Source organism: Rhinolophus sinicus, chromosome 2 (genome assembly GCF_057876585.1).
Source record: "Rhinolophus sinicus isolate RSI-liver-muscle chromosome 2, RSI-T2T, whole genome shotgun sequence".
Classification (NCBI taxonomy): domain Eukaryota; kingdom Metazoa; phylum Chordata; class Mammalia; order Chiroptera; family Rhinolophidae; genus Rhinolophus; species Rhinolophus sinicus.
The window spans coordinates 15,003,314-15,028,582 of record NC_142502.1 but is presented as its reverse complement, the minus strand read 5'-3'; the positions used below and the strand labels follow the sequence as shown (position 1 = coordinate 15,028,582).

General features: G+C 36.9%; 1 protein-coding gene across 1 annotated transcript in view; it reads right to left on the bottom strand.

Annotated features, from left to right (window-relative positions):
* Positions 1–25,269, bottom strand: part of LATS1 (large tumor suppressor kinase 1) — a 47,988-nt gene that overhangs the window by 9,612 nt on the left and 13,107 nt on the right. Inside the window, exons 3-7 of the mRNA XM_019746937.3 lie at positions 21,045–21,192; positions 13,823–15,336; positions 11,216–11,798; positions 8,687–8,869; positions 8,350–8,456 (exon numbers count right to left, since the gene is read on the bottom strand). Of these exons, the coding sequence (XP_019602496.3) occupies positions 8,350–8,456; positions 8,687–8,869; positions 11,216–11,798; positions 13,823–15,336; positions 21,045–21,192 (2,535 nt within the window). The remainder of the gene's footprint in view (positions 1–8,349; positions 8,457–8,686; positions 8,870–11,215; positions 11,799–13,822; positions 15,337–21,044; positions 21,193–25,269) is intronic.

The following is a 25,269-nucleotide window of genomic DNA, read 5'->3' as shown; positions in this document are numbered from 1 at the left end:
AGGGTTGGAGTAAGATATTTTATGCAAATGGAAATGAGAAAAAAGCTGGAGTTGCAATACTTATATCTGACAAAATAGACTTTAAAATGAAGAATATATTAAAAGACAAAGATGGGCACTACATAATAATAAAGGGATCGATCCGACAAGAGGACATAACCCTAGTAAACATCTATGCACCCAACATAGGAGCACCTAAATATATAAAACAGATATTGACTGACATAAAGACAGAGATCAACAGTAACACTATCATAGTGGGGGACTTCAACACACCTCTGACAACAAGGGACAGATCTTCCAGACAGAAAATCAATATGGAAACAACGGCCTTAAATGACACATTGGACCAGTTGGATTTAATCGATATTTTCAGAGCATTTCACCCCAATGCTGCAGAATACACGTTCTTCTCAAGCTCACATGGAACATTTTCTAAGATAGACCACATGTTAGGCCACAAAACAAGTCTTGATAAATTTAAGAAAATTGAAATCATACCAATTGTCTTCTCTGACCACAGTGCTATGAAATTAGAAATGAACTACAGGAAAAAACCTGGAAGACACACCAATTCATGGAGGCTGAATAACATGTTACTAAATAATGAATGGGTCAAGCAGGAGATCAAGGAAGAAATCAACAGATATCTCGAGACAAACGAAAATGAAAACACGACGACCCGAAATCTATGGGATGCCACGAAAGCAGTCCTAAGAGGGAAATTCATAGCATTGCAGGCCTACCTAAAGAAACAAGAAAAGTCACTAATCACCAGTTTATCTTCACAGTTAAGAGATCTGGAAAAAGAACAGCAAAATAAGCCCAAAGGGAGTACAAGGAAGGAGATAATAAAGATCAGAGTGGAAATAAATGAAATAGAAACCAGAAAAACAATACAAAAGATCAATGAATCCAAGAGTTGGTTCTTACAGAAGATAAACGAAACCGACAAACCTTTAGCCAGACTCATTAATAAAAAGAGAGGACCCAAATTAATCAAATCAGAAATGAAAGAGGAGAAGTGACAACAGACACCGCAGAAATACAAAACATTTTAAGAAATTACTATGAGCAACTGTATGCTAACAAATTTGACAATCTGGAAGAAATAGACAATTTTCTAGAGGCATACAACCTTCCAAGGCTAACTCAATAAGAAACAGAAAACCTGAATAGACTGATTACCACCAGGGAAATTGAATCAGTAATCAACAATCTCCCAACAAACAAAGCCCTGGACCAGATGGCTTTACAGGTGAATTTTACAAAACATTCAAAAAAGAATTATCACCTATTCTCCTCAAGCTCTTCCAAAAAATCCAGAAGGAGGGAAGGCTCCCAAACACTTTTTACGAGGCCACTATCACCCTGATCCCAAAATCAGACACAGACACCACAAAAAAAGAAAACTACAGGCCGATATCTCTAATGAACATAGATGCAAAAATCCTCAACAAAATATTAGCAAACAGAATTCAGCAATACATTAAAAAGATCATACACCATGATCAAGTGGGATTCATCCCTGGTATGCAAGGGTGGTTCAACATCCGCAAATCAATTAATGTTATACACCACATTAACAAAATGAAAAATAAAAATCACATGATCATATCAATGGATGCAGAAAAAGCATTTGATAAAATCCAGCAGCCATTTATGATAAAAACCCTTAAGAAAGTGGGAATAGAGGGATCATATCTCAACATAATAAAGGCCATATATGATAAACCCACAGCTAACATCATACTCAATGGGGAAAAGCTAAAACCATTCCCCTCAAGATCAGGAACAAGGCAAGGTTGCCCACTTTCTCCACTTCTATTCAACATAGTGCTGGAAGTTCTAGCCTCAGCAATCTTGAGAAATAAGAACAAAGTGGGAGGTAAACAATACCTGACATCAAATTATACTACAAGCCTATAGTAATCAAAACAGCATGGTACTGGCATAAAAACAGACACATAGATCAATGGAACAGAATAGAGTCCAGAAATAAATCCATTCCTATATGGCCATTTAATCTATGACAATGGAAGCAAGAATGTACAGTGGGGTAAAGACAGTCCATTCAATAAATGGTGCTGGGAAACCTGGACAGACACATGCAAAAAACTGAAGCTGGACCACCTCCTTACACCATATACAAAAATAAATTCAAAATGGCTTAAAGACTTAAATGTAAGATCCGAAACCATAAAATTCCTAGAAGAAAATATAGGAACAAACTTCACAGACATTACCCGGAGTAAGATTTTTAATGATCTATCCCCTCGCACGAGGGAAGTTAGAGAAAAAATAAACATGTGGGATTACATCAAACTAAAAAGTTTTTTCACAGCAAAGGAAACCATTAATAAAACAAAAAGGGACCCTGCTGAATGGGAAAAGATATTTGCCAATGATATATCTGATAAGGGGTTAATATCACAAATTTATTAAAAACTCACTCAACTCAACTCCAAAAAAACAAACAACCCAATTAAAAAATGGGCAGAGGACATGAAGAGACATTTTTCTGAAAAGGACATACAGATGGCAAACAGACATATGAAAAAATGCTCAACCTCACTAACCATCAGAGAAATGCAAATAAAAACCACAATGAGATACCACGTCACCCCAGTCAAAATGGCTATCATCAATAAATCAACAAAGAACAAGTAAGTGCTGGTGCGGATGTGGAGAAAAGGAAACCTTTGTGCACTGTTGGTGGGATTGCAGATTGGTGCAGCCATTATGGAAAACAGTATGGAGGTATCTCAAAAATCTGAAAATGGAACTACCTTATGATCCAGCAATTCCACTCCTAGGTATCTATCCGGAGAAATCCAAAACTCTAATTCAAAAAACTTTATGCACTCCTATGTTTATTGCAGCACTATACACAATAGCCAAGACCTGGAAACAACTGAAATGCCTATCAGTAGATGACTGGATTAAGAAACTGTGGTACATTTATACAATGGAGTATTACGCAGCCATAAAGAAGAAAGAAATCTTACAATTTGCAACAACATGGATGGACCTAGAGATAAGTCAGACAGAGAAAGACATATACCATATGATCTCACTTATATGTGGAATCTAAAGAAAAGAATAAGTGAATGAACTAATCAGAAACAGTTTTGGAGACACAGAGGAAAAACTGAGGGTTGCTAGATGGGAGGGAGGGGGGTGGGGATTAGGGGGAAGGTGAGGGGATAAGAAAACAGTCAGTAACCACAAGATGGCACGGGGCTTTGAAAATTAATTTGGTGAATGTAATCAATAATGTTGTAAAGATTTTGTAGGGTATCTGATGGACACTTGTCTCACTAGGGAGACCACCTCAGGATGATGTAGATGCCTGATCACTGCACTGTACACCTGAAGCTGAAGCTGAACAATAATGAATGTCAACTACAAGTATGTATGTATGTATGTATGTATGTACTTACAAGAAGCACAGTACAGCATTAGGAATAGAGACAGTGGAAATGTAATGGCTTTGTGCGATTTCAGAAGCATAGTGGATGGGGGAGGGGGTTTACACAGTGTGAGGGATATAAAAGATAAATGTCTAAGTATTCCTTTGTCTTGTGCACCGGAAACTAATAAAAAAAATTTCCTAGAGAAAAAATATATATATATATTGACAGAAATTATGCAATCTGAACAGCAAAGAGAAATAAAAGTTTAAAAATATGAGAACCTCACCCCAAACAAGAAAAGGCTCAAGGAGTTCATCACACTAAACTAGTATTACAAGAAATGCGCAAGGGATTTCTTTAAGAAGAACAAAGTAAAAAGGATCAAACATATGAATAATAAAATGGCAGTACCTTCATATCTATCTACAATTACTTTAAATATAAATGGATTAAATGCTCCAATCAAAAGACATACGGTGGCTGAATGGATAAGAAAACAAGACCCGTATATATGCTGCTTCTAAGAGACTCACTTCAGATGGAAAAACACACAGACTGAAAGTAAAGGGACAGAAAACAGTATTTCATGAAAATGAAAAAAAACCTTGGGTAGCAATACTTATGCCAGACAAGAGAGACTTTAAAACAAAGACCATAACAAGAGATAAAGTACCTCGTAATCCCACTTCTAGGGAGGACAAAAGGAAGTGGGTGACATTTTGAAGTGCTGCAAGAACTGAAACCCAGAATTCTATACCAAATGATAACATCCTAAGTAAGGAAGGTGAAACAGACATTCTCAGATAAAGGAAAATTAAGAGAATCTGTTATCAGCAAACCTGCTCTAAAATATTTGCTGAAGAATTTCTTCAGACAGAGGGACATAATATAGAAGGAATCTTAAAATATCAGGAATGCAGAAAGAGCAAGGAAATGCTAAATATCTGGGTTAATATAAATGACTATTATTCTCATCTTCAATTCTTTCAAAGTTGATGGTTGAAAACAAAAATTGTCACATTGTTGGATGAGGTTTTAAATGTATGTAGATATTATTATGTATAAGATAACTACAACAGGGTAGAGAATAAAGGGATCTATATGGTAGTAAAGTTCTATACTGAACTACAGAGAAATGGGAAAATATCAATTCTAAGTAGACAGTGAAAACAGTATGTATTTTGTAATTACTAGAACAATATCTAACGAAACTATGTAAGGAGATAATAGTCTAGAACACAGTAGAGGGTGATCTCATGGAAATGGTGAACAGGAGGCTTCAGGGTCAGTCCCTCCACAAAAACAATAATTAAACTGGAAAAAAAATATCTACCAGAATTAACTATGTTTGAATTCTGGAAGCTGACTGGACACCTACAGCAACCAGGGGAGTGCTTCATGAAGAGAGAGGCTACCGACATTTGTTAAGACAGCAGTGTTAAGAACCAACTACCATTCACTATTCCTCAGCCCCGCTGTGACTATGGAGAGGGCAGCCCAGCGTCCTGGGGCTGCTGGCTTGTGCCTGGGTGGGCAGTAAGGACCTGGCCTTCCAAAAGTTGGGGGCTGTGCATTTGGTTGGTGTTGGTGATTCTCTGAGGGACTGGCCCAGATGACTTTCTTTAGACCCCTCAGAAGAGTTAAAGAGACAGACATACTTTTCTTTTTTTGATCCAGACATTTAAAGAAATCTCTATCAGGTCACTGGCTTGGGCTGTTTTTCTTACTGTTGAGTTTTGAAAAGTTCTTTACATACAAGTCTAGATGCAAACCCTTTATTCGATAGGTGATCTACAAATATTTTCTCCCATGCTATAGCTTGTCTTTTCATTGTCCTGTGTTTTTGGCAGACTGAATGTTTTTATTTTGATGACGTCCAATTTCCTTTTAAGGATCATGATTTTGGTGTCATTTGTAAGAACTCTTCACCTAACCTCAAGCCATAAAGATTTTCTACTTTCTTCTAAAAGTATTATGGTTTTATTTTTATCTCCAGATCTATGATTCATTTTGAGTTAATCTTAGTGCAAGGTGTTAGGTTTATGTCGATTTCAGTATTTTTTTTATGGCTGACCAAATTTTCCAATATATTTGTTGAAATATTATCCTTTCTCTATTTTTATCTTTGTCAAATATCAAATGGCCATATTTGTGCAGTCCTATTTTTCCATTCTCTATCCCGTTGCATTGATTTATGTGTGTATCCTTCTGCTAATACCACACTGTATTTCTGTAACTTCATAGTAAGTCTTAAAATCTAGTGGTGGAATCCTCTTTGTTCTTTTTTTTAAAAAAATTATTTTCTCCATTCCAGTTCCTTAATCCACCCATATAAATTTTGGAATTGGCTGATCAATATCTACAAAAATTCCTGCTGGAAATTTATTGGAGTTAAGTCTACAGACTTGGAGTTAAATCTATAGATTTTTTGGGGAAAATTGATAGCTTTGTTATGGTGAGTCTTCCAATTAATCAACACAGTATTTATCTCCATTTATTAAGATCTTCCTTGTTTTCTTTCGTCAGTTGGTAGCCTTCAGCATTCAGGTCTTGTTCATGTTCTATTACATTAATACCGAAGCATTTCATTTTGGGGAAGCTATTATAAGTGGTATTGTTTTTAAATTTCGGTTTTCAGCCTTTCATTGCTTGAATATATATAGAAATACAATAGATTTTTATACATTACCCTTGTATCTTACCACCTTGTCAAACTCACTTGTTAGTTCTATGGGTTTTTCATAGATTTCCTGGGATTTTCTATGTAGAAAACTATGTCGTTTGTGGCTAGGGCAAGTTTCACTTCTTTCTAATCTGTATACCTTTTCTTTCTTTTTGCTGCTCTAGAGCACTGGCTAAGACTTTCAGAGCTACCTTGATTAAGACCAGTGAGAACAGAAATCCTTGCCTTTTTCTTGATCTTAGGAAGAAAGCATTCACTTTTTCACACATGCATCACACACACATACGCACACACATACTTACATAAATACATATTAAAATGAAGGTGAAATTAAGATACTTTTAGAGAAACAAATCTGACATAAACCTGAGAGAATGCAGGTAAGTATACTGGTAAGTAGAGCTGTACTAAAAGAAATTCTAAAGAAAATTTAAGAAAAGAATACATTAAATGCAATGACAGAAATAGTTTTAACTTGCTGGGGAGTATTATGAACAGATGATATCTCAAGACACCCTCAGAGGATGGTTAAAAATGATCAGGCGTTAACCAGGCTTCAGAAAGAGGGGAGGGTTGTGGAAGACAGAAGAGAAAGGACATTCTGGATAGAAGGAATGGTGTGAACAAAGCAACAGAGGACAAATTTGGACTTTCACCCATGGACAAGAGAACCACTAAGGGATGTTTAATGGGACAGTTTGTGGTCAAAAACATCAACAGATGAATGGATAAAGAAGATGTGGTACATATACACAATGCAATATTACTCGGCCATAAGAAAACATGAATGGATCTTGAGATTATGCTGAGGGATATAGGTCAAACAGAAAAAATCAAGAACCATATGATTTCACTCATATGTGGGATATAAAACTGAAGGCAACAAAGGAACAAGACAAACAGAAACAAAAACTCATAGACACAGACAAAACCAGATGGTAAGGGGGGAGGAGGGAGGAAGAAGAGGGTAGAGGGGGTCAAATATATGGTAACAGAAGAACTGACTCTGGGTGGTGAACATACAATGTAGTATGTAGATGATGTATTATAGAAACGTATACTTGAAACCTATATAATTTTACTAACCAATGTCACTCCAATAAATTTAATAAATAAAAAAAATTGTATGCAGCTTGTCATTTAAGTGTCAGAGGTAATTTCAAGTGGAGATATAGTAGTTAGTTCCCCTTATCCAAGACCCCCAAGTGGATGATGGAAACCACATATAGTATCAAACCCTAAATATATTTATACTATGTTTTTTCCTTCTCATACATACCTTTTCATTTAAAGGAAGCACTTTACATTTTCTCTTTGGCATATCTAAATTGCCAGTATCACTCCACTCGTGCTATGGGGCCATTACTACCATGTTTCCCCGAAAAAAAGCCCTAGCCAGACAATCAGCTCTAATGTGTCTTTTGGAGCAAAAATTAATATAAGACCCGGTCTTATTTTACTGTAAGACTCAGTCTAATATAATATAATATGATATGATATGATATGATATGATATGATATAATTTAATACAAGACTGCGTCTTGTATTAATGTTTGCTGCAATCGTGATTATCTGGCTAGGTCTTCTTTTCGGGGAAACATGTAAGTAAAATACGGGTTATTTAAACACAAGCACTGAGATACGACAGTCAAACTGGTAGGTGAACTGGCTAAGTGACTTACAGGTGGGTGGTATATAGAGGGTGGAGACGCTAGACAAAGGGATAATTCATGTCCCAGGTAAGAAGGGAACAGGACAGCACGAGATTTTGTCATGTTACTCAGAACAACACACAATTTAAAACTTATGAATTGTATTTTTGGAACATCCATTTATTATTTTCAGAATATGGTTGACCAAGGGCAACTGAAAGTGCAGAACGTGAAACCAGATAAGGAGGAACTACTGTATAGACATCTGTTTGTAGTTTGGGGTGAGAATGTGCATGGAAGGAAACAAAGCCAGGAGACAACAGGTGACAGACAACAGTAAATTGGAATAAATCCTCAAAAGGTACTAAAGACTTCTATGAGAATGAAATAGGAGTGGAGTGCGAGTGAAGGAGACTGTAAGTGTACGGTGACAGGATGATGGAGATCAGAGCTCATTCATGGAATTTTAGTGGGTTCTTTTATCTGTACACGTTCATTCTATAATTCCAGATTAAGATGCTCTGTGTAAAGGACTGACAAACATGTTCAGTGTAAGAGGCTTTGTGACAATTCTTTTTGTATAGATTCTACACCTTACCTTCATTTGTGTTTCTAACGGTGTTTGTGCCAAGAAAGGAGGTTGTCCCACCAACATTTCAAAAAGAATTACACCAACACTCCACCAATCACATAACTGTGTATAGCCTAAAATAAGATACCAAAGTTACAGTTATTTATAAGCACTTTTTAAAAAGTGCTCAGAATCAATACAATCAAAATTACTATTAAATCACCAGTTTATACTGTAAAATTAATATTTACTATAAACCTGAAAAACAAGCCAAATTGTAATGACCGAAAAACAAGCCATATTTTAATGGTGTTTCGGCTGCTCTAAAGGTCTACTGAGATTATTTATAAAACAAATGTTTTACCTGTTCGTAACAACACTTCAGGGGCAATATAATTGGGAGTCCCAACCAAAGAATGTGCTAGGCATCGCTGGTGCTGGCGTGCAGCTCTCCGCTCCAGGGGCTTCAGTCTGTCTCCACATCGACAGTTAGAGGGGTCACCCCATTCATTACTGAAATCCATGCTGTCTTGCCGGGGATGGTCACCTGTAAAGTCAAACAAAAGGAAATAAAAGCAACAAGAACAAGAGGAAACCTACAGTCTGGTTAATCTTTTGACATCATGGCTTACAGTTAACAAGACTCTCTCCCTGTGACAAGCTAAGACGCAATATATACCAAATCACTGCTAGTGTTTATTATTGAATAGATGCTGCGATCTGAGATATCAATAGGACGAGTTTTACACTAAGAAAAATTAGCCCAAGAATCATTAATGTACTCAATGTTGAATGATGACAATTGAAGTCATGGGTAGGCAGGATTAAGATTTTGTTATTCAGACTGCTCCCCATTACTACTCTGGACAAAGTTGCATACAAATTAAATCAGTGTTTCATTCATTCAACAAATGACAATGATAAATAAGAAAGACAGGGTTCTTCTCTCAGGCAGCTTCTCTGTAGGGGAGAAACGTATGTAAGAAACAGGGATGCATCCCATGTAGAGTCAACATGAGGTGATGTAACAAACGGAGGTGGTATTTGTGAAAACCAAATGGGAAACAACCATTTGAAAACCAGGGCAAGGCATTTTATATAGAAACAATAACAGAAAGACCAGTGCGGATAGAAAAGGGGAGAATGGTAGGAAATGGAGCGGGAGCCAGTGCACATGGGTTTTGTTAGTAAAAGAAATGGTTTACCTTTCACTTTAAACACAGTGGGAAGATACTGGAGAGTTTGAAGCAAGAAAATGACAAGATCTATGTTTAAAAAGAAAACTGCTGTGTAGAGAATAGATAATAAGGGAGGACAGGAGTAAAAAGAGACCACTTAAGAAGCTATTACAGTTAAGTTTGGAATATGATAGCAATGGAGGAGATGGACAAAAGTGAACAGATTCAGGATATGTGTAGAGGTGGAGTAAGCAGGACTTATTGATGAATTAGATGTAGAGGGCATGGGAAAAAGGATCAAGGATAACTAGGTGGGTGTGGTGGTATAATTTACTAAACTGGGTAAGAATGGAGGAGGAGAAAATTAAAAAGAGTTGTTTATTGGTAATGTTAAATTTGAAAGGCCTATTAGAAATCCATGGGAAAGGAGAGACCATTTCTGGAGAGAGAGATGGAAGTCACTGATACAGAGTTGGTATTCAAAGCCATGACTAGATGAAATGACCTAGAAAAATTATATAAATTAACCTAACTGTCATAATCATGTTTGATAAAAATATAATCAATGTTTGATTAAAATATAATTTCTACCCTCCAGTGAAGATTTTCAATCAGTAGACTGGAATAGTGCCTAAAAATCATATTTTTAAGAAGAACCCCAAATAATTCCAGTGAATCTGGGGAGACATTATATTACGCTGAACATTAAAGTAGGTTTGGGTGTCTCAGTTTTATCCATTTAATGTCAATTTGTGTTCACAGAAGCCCAAGAGGCTAAGAATACCTACTGCAGAGGATTGCTGTAAGCATTAAATTAGAATATATGTAACAGCACCTAGTCATAGAAGTCATTCAACAAGCGGCAGCTTGACTTACACTTCCATTAGCGCTTGAAAGGACCTTGGTGAGGCCTGTGGTGCAGTGCAAACAACATGCGCCCTGTAATCAGACCAACCTGGGTTCAAAGCCTGGCCCTGACACTCACTGTCTGACCTTGGGCAAGTCAAGCTATTCCATCTAACTAAGCCTCAGTTTCTTCATCCTGCCTTCAAATGCCATTGTGAGGACTGAACAGAATCATGTACATAAGTGTTTAAGGTAAAATAAGTTGCGTAATAGTCATACAGTGGAATCCAAAATAGCAGGTGAAAATAAACGTTACATGCAAAAACACAGATGAACTTCAAACATAAAAGAAGTCAACACAGAAGACTACATATAGAATGATTATGTTTAAGGGTTCCAGGGTAGGCAAAATGATACATCGTTTAGGGATATATACATATGTGGTAAAAACATAGAGAAAAGTAAAGAACTGATTACAAAGTTCTGAAATAATGGTGACTTATGTGAAGAAGTGAAAGTGATTCTAAGTTTAGGGGCTTCAAGTACTGATAATCTAGTACTGAAGTTGAACGGTGGGCATGGGACTTCATGTAAAAATTGTTTAAAAAATGTTATTTGTCTGATCTATTTCAAAATAACAAAATGTGAAGAGGTTAACTCAAAAATGTTAATGAAATTTAGAAGTCACTGAATCTAACACACTCTTTCATTTGCTATGTCTAAGTGTCTGAAGGCTCACCCACGCTTACCCAACAGTCAAGACCTGACCCAGGACTTGTGGCTCCCGTCCAGTGATAATACCATCTTATATTTTAATGCATTAATAAATCACATTAATATGTACAAACAAATTTTATGGTTTTACTCACCACTCTGATAGTACTTAGAATCGTGTGTCCATCTGAAGCCAGTGCAGAGGCCAAAGTCAGTCAATTTAATATGACCGTCACGATCAATCAAAATGTTATCAGGTTTAATATCTCTATGGATAAAACCCATTTTATGAACACTTTCTACTGCACAGGTGAGTTCTGCTATGTAGAATCGAGCCAGATTTTCTGGAAAGATGCCCATTCTAATTAATAGGCTCATCATATCACCCCCAGGAATATAGTCCATTACAAAGTATAAATTGTCCTTATCTTGGAATGAATAATATAGACGAACTACCCATTCGTTGTCAGCTTCAGCCAGGATATCTCTCTCAGCTTTAACATGAGCAACCTGATTTCGAAGCAGAACATCTTTCTTTCGAAGCGTTTTTGTCGCATACAATGCCTTAGTATCTACTTTTCTTGCTAGACAGACTTCACCAAATGCTCCTATTCCTAGTGTCTTTATCTTCACAAACATAGACTTGTCCATTTTAGCCCTCTTAAGACGGATGTAATTAGACTCTTTTTGGCAAAGCATCTTTCTCATTTGATCCTGGGCATCTTGAGATAATCCAACCTAGGCAAATAAACTAAATGTTAAGTGAGGAATTATCTTCTATACAGAAAATTAAGAAATAGCTTGGAAAAAACTCAGGCATATATTTAAAGGTTAAATGCACAATTTTTACTAAAGCATGTTAGAGATCTAGAATATAATTCAGAGAAAATTAATTATCAAAAGTGCAGCTTAAGGGACAGTTAAGAGGATGTATATACAAAGTGAGTACATACGCGGATTCTGCTGTGGAGAGCAAGGAGAAGACAATACCAGTGACCAGCTTTCTACTCCTCTCTAATGCACTCAAAAAAGGGTCCCCAGGTGCAATAACCAAACATCTGTTCCCATGCAGCCTCATCTATCTCTCCATGCATACTCATCCCAAATCACACGATTAGACTGCCTTCATTATAAGCTTCTCTTTATGGAACGCCTAGGCCTCAAATATTCTTCTCTGATTTCATCCTTAATGAAAAGAAATTCTTTCACTCGAGGTTCATTTATTCTAAAAAACTGATGTGTTAAGAACAAAAGAATATCTTCTCTAACCTAACCACTCATTAATAGTCAGTCTTTCCTTTTACTTTCTCAAGGCATTAGAATAAGGGTAGGTAGGACTCACAGCCATCACTAACACAAAGCGCAAAGGGTTTCTCCTAACTTACTTAAGAGGGACAACTTGTGTGATTCCAGGATATCTTTTAGATATTTTGGAACATTTCAAGGAATAGTCAGTGTGACTTATGAAGATACCAAGACGGATAAAAACAAAAACCAACTGCTAAGTAGACATGTAATATCTGGATTTAGAAGGAAGGAACAGTTTATTCTTGGCTAGCTAATAAAGAACTAATTTAAGGGTTTAAGTAGAAAAGGAATTTGATTTGAAAAGTAAAGTCTAATTCTAGAAATGCAAGACTCATTAAAATATAGCAATCTCATGCTTCTGTTAGGATATACATTTGCATGCAAAATCTTTCAAGAAGGGTGGCATGCCAGACTTAGTATAGAACTGTTTCTCTTAAAATCTTACTTGCCTACACAGTAATGGAGGCTACAGAAGTCAGCAAAGCTTCCAACACCATAAAAGTTTAAATCAGCTATTAGTGAAAGTGAAGAGGAAAAAGGAAAAATAAACTAAGAAAATACACAGACAGACTTTAGTAAGAAAACTTAAGAGCTAAAATACAGATAAGTCATACAGATTATCATGGTATTTCTCATCTAACAAAATCAAATTTATAGCAGGAATAACAATACTGTCAAATCATATTTAGAAAAATAATTTTAAAAGAATGGCTTTCTCAAGTTTTGTGAGAAAATTTTATCACAAATTTAAGCCTCTTGGATTTTGAGTGATACGTAGATATAAGATTAGGAGTCAAACCTTTGAACTATAAACATATGATAAAAATAATAATGATGACAGTACCATATAGTATCTACTAGTAAAGAGATCTATATGGAAGTACAACAGAAATTAATTTAAAGTGAGTGTTTACCTATTCTAATCTCTTTAGCAGACTTTGACTGAATAATTTTAGCACATTTTCTAGTACATTATAAAAATGAAATTAGATAGGGAAATAACTGAAGGGAGATGTCTCTGACACTTTCAAGTAAGACCAACCTGATGAATAATAAACCCACAAGCCCAAAAAACTACTAAGTAAAAATGTTTGATGAATGTATCAAGAAATGAGACCCAGATAATTCTATCTCATTTTAAAATGTAAGGTAACATGTAAAACAAAATAATCCTTGCTCCAATTTCCATATAAAGGGATTACATACACCTAAACTGCACACTGTAAATTATATTTTTCTTAATTTATTAGAACTTTATTATAGGAAATTCTGAGTAAATCTTGAAATACTAAATAAAATGCTATAATCAAAAGTACTTTAATGGTTGCTGACTTTTAAATAATTGACAATATATTTGGGTGTGAAAAGAGAAAAATTCTGGACCACTATATTTTAAAACAATACCAAGCAAATAGATGATCAAGTATAAAAATGGACATTTTAAAAGGTTTTACCCGCATCATTTCGTTTTCTAATTGTTTTTTACGATGCAGACGTTGCTGATGAGATTTGAGTACATTTTCTACATGTTGCTCCATAAAGAATTTAAATGCCTGAGGAGAATAACTTTGAATACGAGATTCCCTTCGCTCTTCATCTTTCTTGTTCTTCCTAACGGTGATAGGTGAAGTTGTAATCTGTTTCTTTTCTTTATCCCCACCATCAACATTTTCATAACTTTTTTCACCCTCGTCTTCCTTGGGCAAGCTCGGCTGATCCTCTTTGTTAGATTTATTGATTGACTCATAGGGAGGAACAGGTGGGTTTTGGTGTAGCAGATGTTTTGGATAAGGTGGTGGCGGACCTTGATAGTTTGGAGCTTCGGCAACAGGTGGCATGACGGTCATATTTGAAGTGGTACCCTCAGAAAAAGGACTAGGTTGAACAGTTTGAATGGGCTGTGGTATCCAAGACGGGTGCGTCGGTGCTAAGGCAGTCTGTAGCTCTGGTTTTAATACACGTATGCTTTTCACGGGTTGTTGAATGGGAGCTGGTGTGATAGCAGTGACTGTTGTAGCTGAAGGCTGAGAATTAGCAGAATGACTTGTTCTGTTTCCTAACGGGTTATTAAAAGAATTTGACCTCACTGGTATGTTAGGTTGCCAGGTAGGGATGTCATGCCCAGTGCTCGGGGACGACTGGGCTGGAGCAGAAGACGACTGAGGCCAAGTTGTTTGCAGTCCAGGTACACTAATGTTATAAAGATCCATGTTATGACTATTTCTATTTGGCACCATCATAGACTGAGGAATGTTTCCATTTGCATATGATGAAGGAGCAGCAGAGCCCCCTGTCTGTAAAGCAGAAGGGCTTTGTCCATTAGTTGTGGTCAGAGGATACGGAGGGGGTGGCTGCCGGTTCACGGCGCCAGCAGGGACCACGTTTTGGTGGATCATAAAATCAGTCTGACCACCACCATTCTGCATGCCAGATCTCCCTGGCTGAAAGTTAAACTTGTTAGAACTCTGCATGATGATTGGTTGTCTGCCAACAGGAACAGAACTAATGCCTCTCTGTCCCTGATTAGGAGGGTTCATTGGGGACGCGTTAAGAGGTGGTGGAGGATAGCCCTCCTGCCAGGTTCCAGGTGGAACAGGAGAGATTCGGGAGATGACGTATTCCATGTTCCCGGAATAGCGCTTCGTTTGAGCACTGGGTTCCCATGAAGGGGGCGGTGGAGTTGTACCTCTTGGAGGAGGAGTCTGGCCTCTTGGAGGTGGTGGAGGAGTGACACTCCTTACTTGAGGTGGTGGTGGGGGGTTCACTCTCTGTCCATTGCTAGGGTGAGCTTGAGCAAAGGCTGTTATACCGGATCCTGACAAAGGTTTTCCTACGTCTGTCTGCGAGCTGGGACTTTCAGCACGATAGGCTGCACTGTCTCCCAGCGCTGGGCCATGTCTCTGAGGAACTAAGGATTCTTTAGAACCTTTCCAGCTTTGTTTGCGGTTAACTGATTGTTGCACATTCCCTATGGTCATAAAACAGAGGGGAAAGAAAACGAACATGTTTTAGCCTCTTATTTTTGAAAAATTTACCTCGGAATTGCAATACTACTGATAATTCTCTTTCAAGAATTATTAAAATCAAATTTCAGTAAGTGGTTTTATTTTACCTTTTAAATGTTTTTTTGTTTGTTTTTTTTGACTAGGTAATACACTCTCATACCTCAAAATTCCAGAGGTACAAGAGGATACCTACTTCTGTCCCTTAGTCAACCAGTTTCCTTTCTGGAAGGTAACCAATGTCATCAGTAAGCTATTTCAGTTATACACAAGTAAATAGTGTATGTCCTATTTATACTCTTCTGCCTGGTTCTTTTCATTAAAAAAATTGAAAATTTTTTTATCAGTATATAAAGTGTTTTCTCACTTTTAAAAAATTGTATCATAGTTTTTCACTGCATAGATATACCCAAATTATTTAATCAGTTCCCCTATTGATGGATATTAAGGTTGTTTCTAGTCTTTTGCTTGACAAAAAAAAAAAATTTGTACAGATTTCATTTCATGCATATGTTAAGTAGAAAATTATGAGAAGTAGCATTAGTGAGCCAAACAGTGTGTCTACTTGTAATTTTAATAGATATAATAACTAACTTTAAATACATTTCAATATAGCTTCCAAAACAAAATGACAGCAGGGGGATAATTAGCTGAATACTAAATAGGCATGAATTTTACAGAGTCTCTCTTTACTGGAATTTCCAAATGAAATAGGAAAGAAAATACGCGATATAAAAAAATATTTAAAATATTCTGGTCATTGGAAAAAGGTATATATTATATATGTAATATATTTATATAAAATACAATATTATACATTCCAGAAGGATTAAACACTTAAGTGTTAAAGATGAAACCATACAAATACCAGGAAAAAACAAGTGAACATTCAACAATATCAGGGTATCTCTTTGGGAAGTCTTCCCACATATGACAAAGGTAGAGAACATACAGTAAAATACTAACGGCTCCAAGCTTTCCCATCACCTCCCTAAGGCTGGTTATCTTCTGCAGACCTTACTTTCCTTTCAACACTTTGCAATTAAGGTTTTCTTTAAAAATAAATTGGCTAAAAGGTGAGGTTATACCTCTCTGCTCTCCATTTATGCTTCCAGGTCACTGCTTTCCTTCATATTCTTTTTAAAAAGCTGGCTCTTTGGAAACTCCTGCTATCCAGGAGCCTGCATCCATTCCTCTCACCAACCTAATGAATTCGTACTTGCTTGCCCTCAATCACACATAACTGGCGTTTGCTGTACCCTAAGCCTAGCCAACATTCTATAATTTCGACATCCACAGGGACAAACCATCCATCACCCTCACACCTCTGTTACCTGAGCTCCTCCCCCCCCCACTCCACTGCAAATATTACTCCCAAGGTCACATTTCTCATTTTGATACCACCCATATCTGCTTTTTTAAAATCACTAATTTGAGGTTTATACTCTTGGACCACGACTCCTTCTCCTTCTCATGTTTAACTACACCGACTGCAAATATTCTCCAACCTCCTCAGGACCTCCAATGGTAAGCCTCCACGTCCTCCTTTCTTTATGGCACACTTGAACCAACTGAAATCCATGGTCCAGGACTTCTTTCTTCCCTCTGCATTCCCCTTCTCCTCTCCTCATTTCTATTCATTCACTAAATATTTATTGAGCACCTAGAGCCAGGCACCTCTGAGCAATCCAAGCACATTGATGAGTAAGACAACATCACTGGCCCCATGGAACCTACATTCTTGAGGGAGAAGACTGACAATAAACAAGTGAATAAATAAATAAGGTAACATCCTGGTTCAATAAATGCTACATGAAGCAAACATAAATGGTGGCAAATGATAGAGTAACAGGAGGATAGAAAGGGATGAGTCAGTGGTCAGATAAGGCTCTACCAAGAACATGACATATAACCTAAGACTGAGCAAAAGTCCTGAGGAGGGAGCTTGGTATTTTCCAAGATCAAAATGAAACCCAGTATGGCTGGAGAGCAGTAAATGAGGGCCAGGGTGGGACTAGATTAAGTGTGAGAGTAGCGAAGCCATGGAGAGGAGTTTGGAAGGAATGAGAAGCCACTAACGGCCAGGGAAGAATCTGCCCTGATTAAGGATTTAAATGACCCTTTCAGCAACTTTCTGAACTCCCTTTATCTCCCTGCCTCATTCTGTATACTTGTTTAGTAAAACTCCAGTCACGGGTGATTCCAGCCTCTTCTTTTCTAGCAGGTGATTTCACCTGCTAGAGAAGGTGAAGTAAAAGCAGATTGATTCCACCATAAATTCATGAGCAGCATCATTAAATGGCCTCAGCACTGCCTGGAAATCCTACTGTTCCTTTTGGTCTCCACTGTAACCCTTGGTAATCCTCAGTGTCCTCAAATTGCCTGCCCAGGCCATCACCCATCATCTGACTTTCTACTTTAAAGAAAACTGAACCCAGCAGAAAGGAATTCCCGTATCTTCCCTACATAACCTAGGCCCATGTGCTCCTATTAGAGCAAAATAGTTATTTCTCTTCCTACGGAAGGCGAATAATCTCTCATCCTATGCTTTAGATCCTTTCTTCTCCTGGCTTCTCAGGAACCTTACTTGATCCTTCTCTGTTGAATATTTAATTTCATCCCGTAACTAGAATTTTGTAACTATCTTTTAAATATGCGTAAGTCTTTCCTATTAAAAATTATAATAAGGCTCTCCCTCCACTCCCATATAAAGTGTTACATAGTGCGGGTCCGCCAAGTGGTATTAGCCCACTATGAGACAGGTATGGAAGTTGAGAGTAAAAATTTACAGACTTACAGAAATTTGACAATAATTTTATATCTGTTAAATGTAGTAATGAACTACTTGGACTAGTGTTTTATATGTCATTAAAAATTTATTTTCTAATAATATGTTAGTATTTTATTTTATAAAATTACCAACCTGTAATGAATTGAAGATTAAAGAAAGGTCTTTACCACAGACAGGAAGCACTACTTTTGCTAATGGCCTCACTCTACCGTCAGAGAAAAACTTCTCAAAGAATTATCTATACTTGAGTTCTTCACATCCATTTATTCCTCAACTCACTCCAATCTGAAGTATGCTCCCATGACCGAACAAAAATAAGTTACTCCATGTATTATGGGATGAATTGTGTCCTCCTAAAATTCAGTACGTCTTAGCTCCCAGTACCTCAGAATGGGAATGTATTTGAAGGCAGGGCCTTTAAAGAGGTAATTAGGATTAAGTAAGGCCATAGGGTGGGCCTTAATCAAGTATGACTGGTGTCCTTATAAGAGGAGGAAGTCTGGACACTGAGAAAGACCCCAGACACCAGGCACGCAGAGGGACCCACTGAGAAGGTAGCCATCTGCAAGCCAGGGAGAGAGCCCTCAGGAGAAACCAAACATGCTGACTCCATGATCTCCGACTTCTGGCCTCCGGAACTGTGAGAGAATAACTTTTATTTAAGCCACCCAGCCTGTGGTATTTTGCTAGAGCAGCCCTAGCAGACTAATGCACCATGTCACTAACGCCAGGACGGCACTGTCTAGTTCTCACCTTGATCCATCTCTCTTAGTAGCATTTGGCATTTCTGACTATTCCTTCCCCTTCTTGAAACACTCTCTTCCCTAGGCTTTTAAGACACTAGGAACCTTATTTTCTCACTTCCTTTTTAGCTAATTCTTCTGTCTTCTTTGCAGGCTTATCCTCTCCTATCAGCTACTGAGTAATAATAGGCTCGGCTCTAGTCCATCGTGACGTGACGTTATCTCCTTCAGCCGCCCTACTTCACGCAGGGCTAAGACAAGAGTGGTCTATATCTACATCCCTACTTGACATCAACACTTAGATAACTCAATGAGCCTAATTCAACCTTATATCTACGACCAGACTTACGATCTTTCTCCCCCAAATCCCGTTCTCTCTCCGCATTCCCTTTATAACGCGGTATATCAGCATCCATTTTCTACACCACAAGCCTAACAGTCATCCCTCTCCCATGTAATCTATCCCCAAGTCCTTGTCAACTTTCCTTCTCCCATCTCTCTTAATCCATTCCTATTTCTCCATTCCCATCGCCCTAGTCAGACTGCCCTCATTTCCTGTGAACGACTGGATCTCTTATCAAGTCTATCCAGATACTCTCCCTTGCTCTCTCTAACCTGTTCTCATGCACTGCAGCCATCTTTTTGAAACACAAATCTAATCATCTCATCATGTTTCCATACCTTCCTGCTACTCTTAGAAAATCAATAGACAGTCCTGCATAGTCAGCCCCTATGCACTTCTCGTCATTATCTCATACTTTTGTCTTCAGTGCTGTAGACATTTTCATTTCTTCGAATGTGGTATCAAAACCTGCCAGACAGGCCATGCTAAGGACACACTTCCTCACTAAACCCTTGCCTTTCTGCAGATATCAGCTCTACTATCAGTTTCACAGGAAGGTTTTTTCTGATCTCCTTGATTAGGTCAAAATCCCTTTATTATGAGTCCATAGTACCATGTAACTTGCCCCTCTTCATTCACACTTACGTAGTTGTAATTCTACAACTGTAGAATGATCTCCCTTACTAAAATGTCATCTCCACAAAAGGGCAAGAACTTCATACCTAATGCCGAGCAAAGGGCCTCAAACAGTGGTTGATCAATAAAAATTTGCTGAATGAAAGGAAAAATGAATAAATAAGGCTTCTTATAAATCAATGAAAAAGAGAAACACAAGATTAACAAAGAATTAAAATGCCAATTGAAAAATAACCAATAAACAAATGTTCAACCTCACCAGTGATCAAAGAAATGTGAATGTAAACTGAGATAGTATTTCCACTGCCATTAACTATATAAAAATGATAATACCTAGGATTTACAAATATAGGCATTCTCATATTAAACTGATTGGGAGAATGTAAGTTGGTAACACCTTTTCGACAGTAAAATCTAAGAGAAACTTTAAATTTTTGCAAGTCTTTAAAAATTTACTTTTACGAAATCAGGAATGTACAAACATTTAGGTACCAGGGTATTTAAGCAAGGCTGTCTATAATGGCAAAAAAGATAAAGGAAACAAGACAAATGTCAAAAAAGGAGAGATTAGTTAGAGTATTTGATAAATCTATTTTAATGTAGCTATTAAAATCATTCCATTTAATAACAAGGCAGTTATGCATGGTATGTTAAGTGAATGAAGTAGGTTTTAGTATGACCCGTTTTTTGCTTATACAACAAGAATCAAAATATACACATATAAACCCACTCAGGTTTTCCACAGGAAAAAATACTGAGAAACAAAACCAAAATATTGTGAGTATTAATAGTGTTTTCTTTTTGTTTATTTACTTCTTAAAAAGTCTATGATGAACATGGTTTACTCTTATAATCAGATTATAAAAAGAAAGAAACAGTTTGAATACTCGTGGTCAAATAGGAGAAGTATTTCAGCTGCAGTGTACCCAATCACAGAGATCTCAATCTAGACCACCACCTATCAGAACTGCCTGTGGAACTTTTGGGGCCATCCTCTAACTCATATTGGTATAGTATAACACTATAATATTATTATCCTAATTTGAGATTTTCACTTGCTGTGATGCTTTTAACAACTTCTTAGAGTAAAGATTTGATATTCTTAAATATTTAAAACAATGTTATAAAATAAGAGACTAGGGAAAAAGTCTGATTAATCACCTGGTTTCAAGCCGGCATTAATAGGTCTGGCAGCTGCCGCAGCCATCTGCTCCCGTCGAGGATCCTGGTAACTCATTTTACTAATGAATTCAATGGCAGCTTCTATACTTCGGTTATTAGTTTTCTGAAGAGCCTGTATAACCATATCCTAATATGAAATTTGAAAAAAGGAAACAAAATTTAAAGCTTGTAATTAATAAGAGGGAAAGAGCACTATGAGTTCCATTAGCAAAACCCATAATTATGAAGAACAGGGCCCCGAACCATAATATTCACATACTGTTTGTAAAGCTACTTATAAGCATCCATACATTCTCAAATTACTCAAATCCTTCAAATGTGTCTTTAATCTCTTCACCTCTATGTAACGTATTACTGTTTTCTTCTAGAATTAACTACTTCTGAGTACAACCATAGCAATATGATTCTGATTATTTCTCATTCTTAATTTCATTCTTATATGAACAGACTATCAGATTGTTAAAAAGGTATCATTCAAAATACTGAAAATCATTCTTTTGTATCATTCAAACATTTTATTAAGCACCTTCGCCACTGTGTTTAAAAAGAACTATGTAGTTCTGGTTCCTATCCTCAAGCTTATATTTTAGAGAGCTTTATTTACAAGGACATAAATATAGGGCAACCGGAAGAAGAGTAACACTTAGACTATCTATGATTATGTGATGGAGACTTTAGGAGGCTAGATGGTATGATGGAAAAAGCAGAGTCTGGAATCAAAGAGAACTGAGTGAGTTTTAGCGGCCCCACACCACTATGCTTTTGTTCTTCATGCTTAGAAGTAAAAGTATCCTCCAGTGAGTGTAGATTTATGTACCGCACTTTACAACTATGTGAACTTTGGCAAGTTATTTAACCTTTCAGAGCTGAATTTCTTCATCTGGAATAGACTCACAGCGTTGATGTGAAGATTAAATAAGAAAACCTGTGGAAGCACGTAAGCACAGCGCCTGAAGCTCAGATGTGGGACGTCCTCCTGTTCCGCTCCCTGTCCTTTACGTTATATGTAAACATACCCACTTACAGACGAACTTGCAGAAAGTATACTGATAGGCATCTTTCAAGAGCTAAGCAGCTACTTACATGTCCTAGAGGATTTAGTATTTCAAACAGTATGTTTAAATGAGAAATGGCTCAGTAAGACAGACTAGTGGGTGAACAGGCTACTGAGAAATGATCTTCCTATGTGAAATGACTGGAGATGTGAGACCAAGCGAAAATAGGCTGTGACAGACGCTTGTTGCCTACGCAAAATCCATTCTCCCTTTCTTGGAGAAAGGTACTGATTAGGTAGAAAAAGTTTCCTTATAGCTACAGTGGTCACATGACAATTCTGACCAAGGAGACAAAAGAATTTCTGGAAGAATGTTGCTATGCCTGCTTTAGGTACTGTTCCTTCCTATGGCCTGTTTCCTAGACAACACAGATAGACAGACCACCTGTGCTAGAGCATGTTACCATCAAGGAGGAAAATTCAAAAAACTTCTAAGAGTCATTGGTTCTGAAATCTTTAAGAGACTGAATCAATGCTAACAATATACTCGGAGTCACTATTTTGTTTAAAGCATTATTTGGATTTTTGTTACAAGCAACCAAACCCAATCCTTAACTGGTATAAAGGTACAGTATGGTCACATTTTATGCCAATCAGACTGCAAATTTGTAGTGAAATACAAAGGAATTAATAAGTTTCATTTTATGTGCAATTTTAAAGTAATACAAATCACCCCAAATTAAAATTCACCAGGGACTACTTAACTTTAAAACTGGCTAAGCCAAGGGAACTGTACTTATGCTATTATCACATAGCAGTGCCATCTCAGTTGGTAAGAAAATTGGCACCCACCACCCTTTTTCAATATGTTGGGTACCATAATCTTATAAAATGCACCAGAATTTCAGCCTGTGATTCTGGTGGTAATTATGCTGGCTTTTATTTTTGAGTATTTATTGCTATACATTAAAATATTTTTATATCAGCAACAATATTAACCAGTGTTCTTCACATGGGGTTGTTAGTACCAGTATGAAAGAGCACCCTCAAATGAGTAACTTTGGAATAGGAGTCTTATGTGATAAGAAAACATTATGTCCATAATACTATGCTTCTGCTTTTCATGCTTAGAAGCAAAAATACTCTAGTGATTGTAGATTTGTGTACCAAAAATGCATCAATTCTATTTAACGTTTATTCCTATGAGGAAATTAATCTTGAAACATTTGAGTTTTTAAATTTATAGAGCACCAGAAACATATTCTCAAAAAACTGCAACTGCCTTGAATTTGGCATAGCTAAAAGAATAGAGCTTATGAAATGATAAAAATAATGAATAACTGGATGAGAATTTTGAAGAGCCAAGTTGGGATCTTGAATAAATTCTGCAATATAATGGGAAGTTATCAGAATCAGTGATTCAAGGACAAGTAGAAGTAAATTGCCATATTCTTTATATCATCATGGGTATAAATAATACTAGGTTGGTGCAAAAGTAATTGTGGTTTTTGCAATTATTTTTAACCTTCTAAACCGCAACTACTTTTGCACCAACCTAATACCATACCTTCATTATTTGGATAAATGAGGATTGATAAATGTCTAAATGCTTTTAGTAAAGCAACCTTGCTTAAAGGGTTATTAATGTCATAAGATGACAATTTTGTGTGATTGTAATAAAGCGATATATCTTTGTGATGCGAAGCAATTATTGTTATTATTGCCAAAAGATAAAGAATACGGCACTGACCGATGCCTTGCATTTCTTAAAGTTGTCTACATTAGAAAGAAATTTTAAGTTCCTTAAAGGTATGGAACATGTTTCGTATGACTATTTTGATTGATGAACTCACACAGAGTAAGCGCTCCATAAATACACACATATCTACTAGGTAACTGACATACACATTACCACTTAAGGGCCTTTATAGTCACGTGTTTTTCTAAACTGTTCCTAGCAATATATAAAAGGAAAAAAATAAGAGCAACAATTCAGTTGTGTCTTTATTCTTTGCCTTTTGGCTAAGGAATTAGGAAGAAAGTACAGTACTCTGGAAATTCTCCATTTAAACCATTTCCTGGATCCTCCAACTACTAACCAGGAAAACCATCCAGGTCCTCTCTTCCTCTCTCTGTCTCTCTCCTGTTGCAAATCCAATTAGAACACTTAGGACTAAAAATTATAGGAAATATTAATCAAATGAATGAATAGAAAGGGCCAGAAAGAATAATCATTTTTCTTCCTAGTTTAATTGTAAATCTCCCTTTTCAAATCGTTTAGTATAATGTAGACTTAGGTTCTTATTTTTAAAATTAAATATAGATACCTGAAATGCAGTCACCAAAATATTAACAATAGTGAAGGAATTTTAAGGGTAACTAACTTTGTGTTGGGGAACTAAAGGTAATTTTCAGTTTCTTCTTTATACTTTTTAATTTTTAACAGAAAATAGGTATTATTTTATTTATTTATTTTTAACCATTTTTAAGGAGGGCGCAGCTCACATTGGCTCATACTGGAATGAAACTACAACCTTTGTGTTCTTAGCACCACGCTCTAACCAACTGAGCTAACCGGTCACCCCAAACAGGTATTACTTTTATGATCAGGAAAAAAGTTCCTATAATTTTGAAAGGAAACATAATCAATGCTTGATTATTCACATTATATTTTCCACGGCCAATTTTCATCTAAAATGATTTATGCCACCTAAAGGAATCATATAAAGTGTGTTATGGAAAATAAAATTTATTAATAAACAAAATATGATTAAATATATGTGCTATGAAAAACTTTTTAAATGAGTTCTGAAGGTAAATATTAAAGACTTGGCATAATTAACAGGAACTGAAATTTCGTTAGAACTTTGAAATTCTTGGGGGCTGGCCCGGTGGCTCAGGCGGTTAGAGCTCCATGCTCCTAACTCCGAAGGCTGCCGGTTCGATTCCCACATGAGCCAGTGGGCTCTCAACCACAAGGCTGCCTGTTCAACTACTCGAGTCCCGCAAGGGATGGTGGGCTCTGCCCCCTGCAACTAAGATTGAACATGGTACCTTGAGCTGAGCTGCCGCTGAGCTCCCGAATGGCTCAGTTGGTTGGAGCGCATCCTCTCAACCACAAAGGTTGCCAGTTCGACTCCCGCAAGGGATGGTGGGCTGCGCCCCCTGCAACTAGAAAACGGCAACTGGACCTGGAGCTGAGCTGCACCC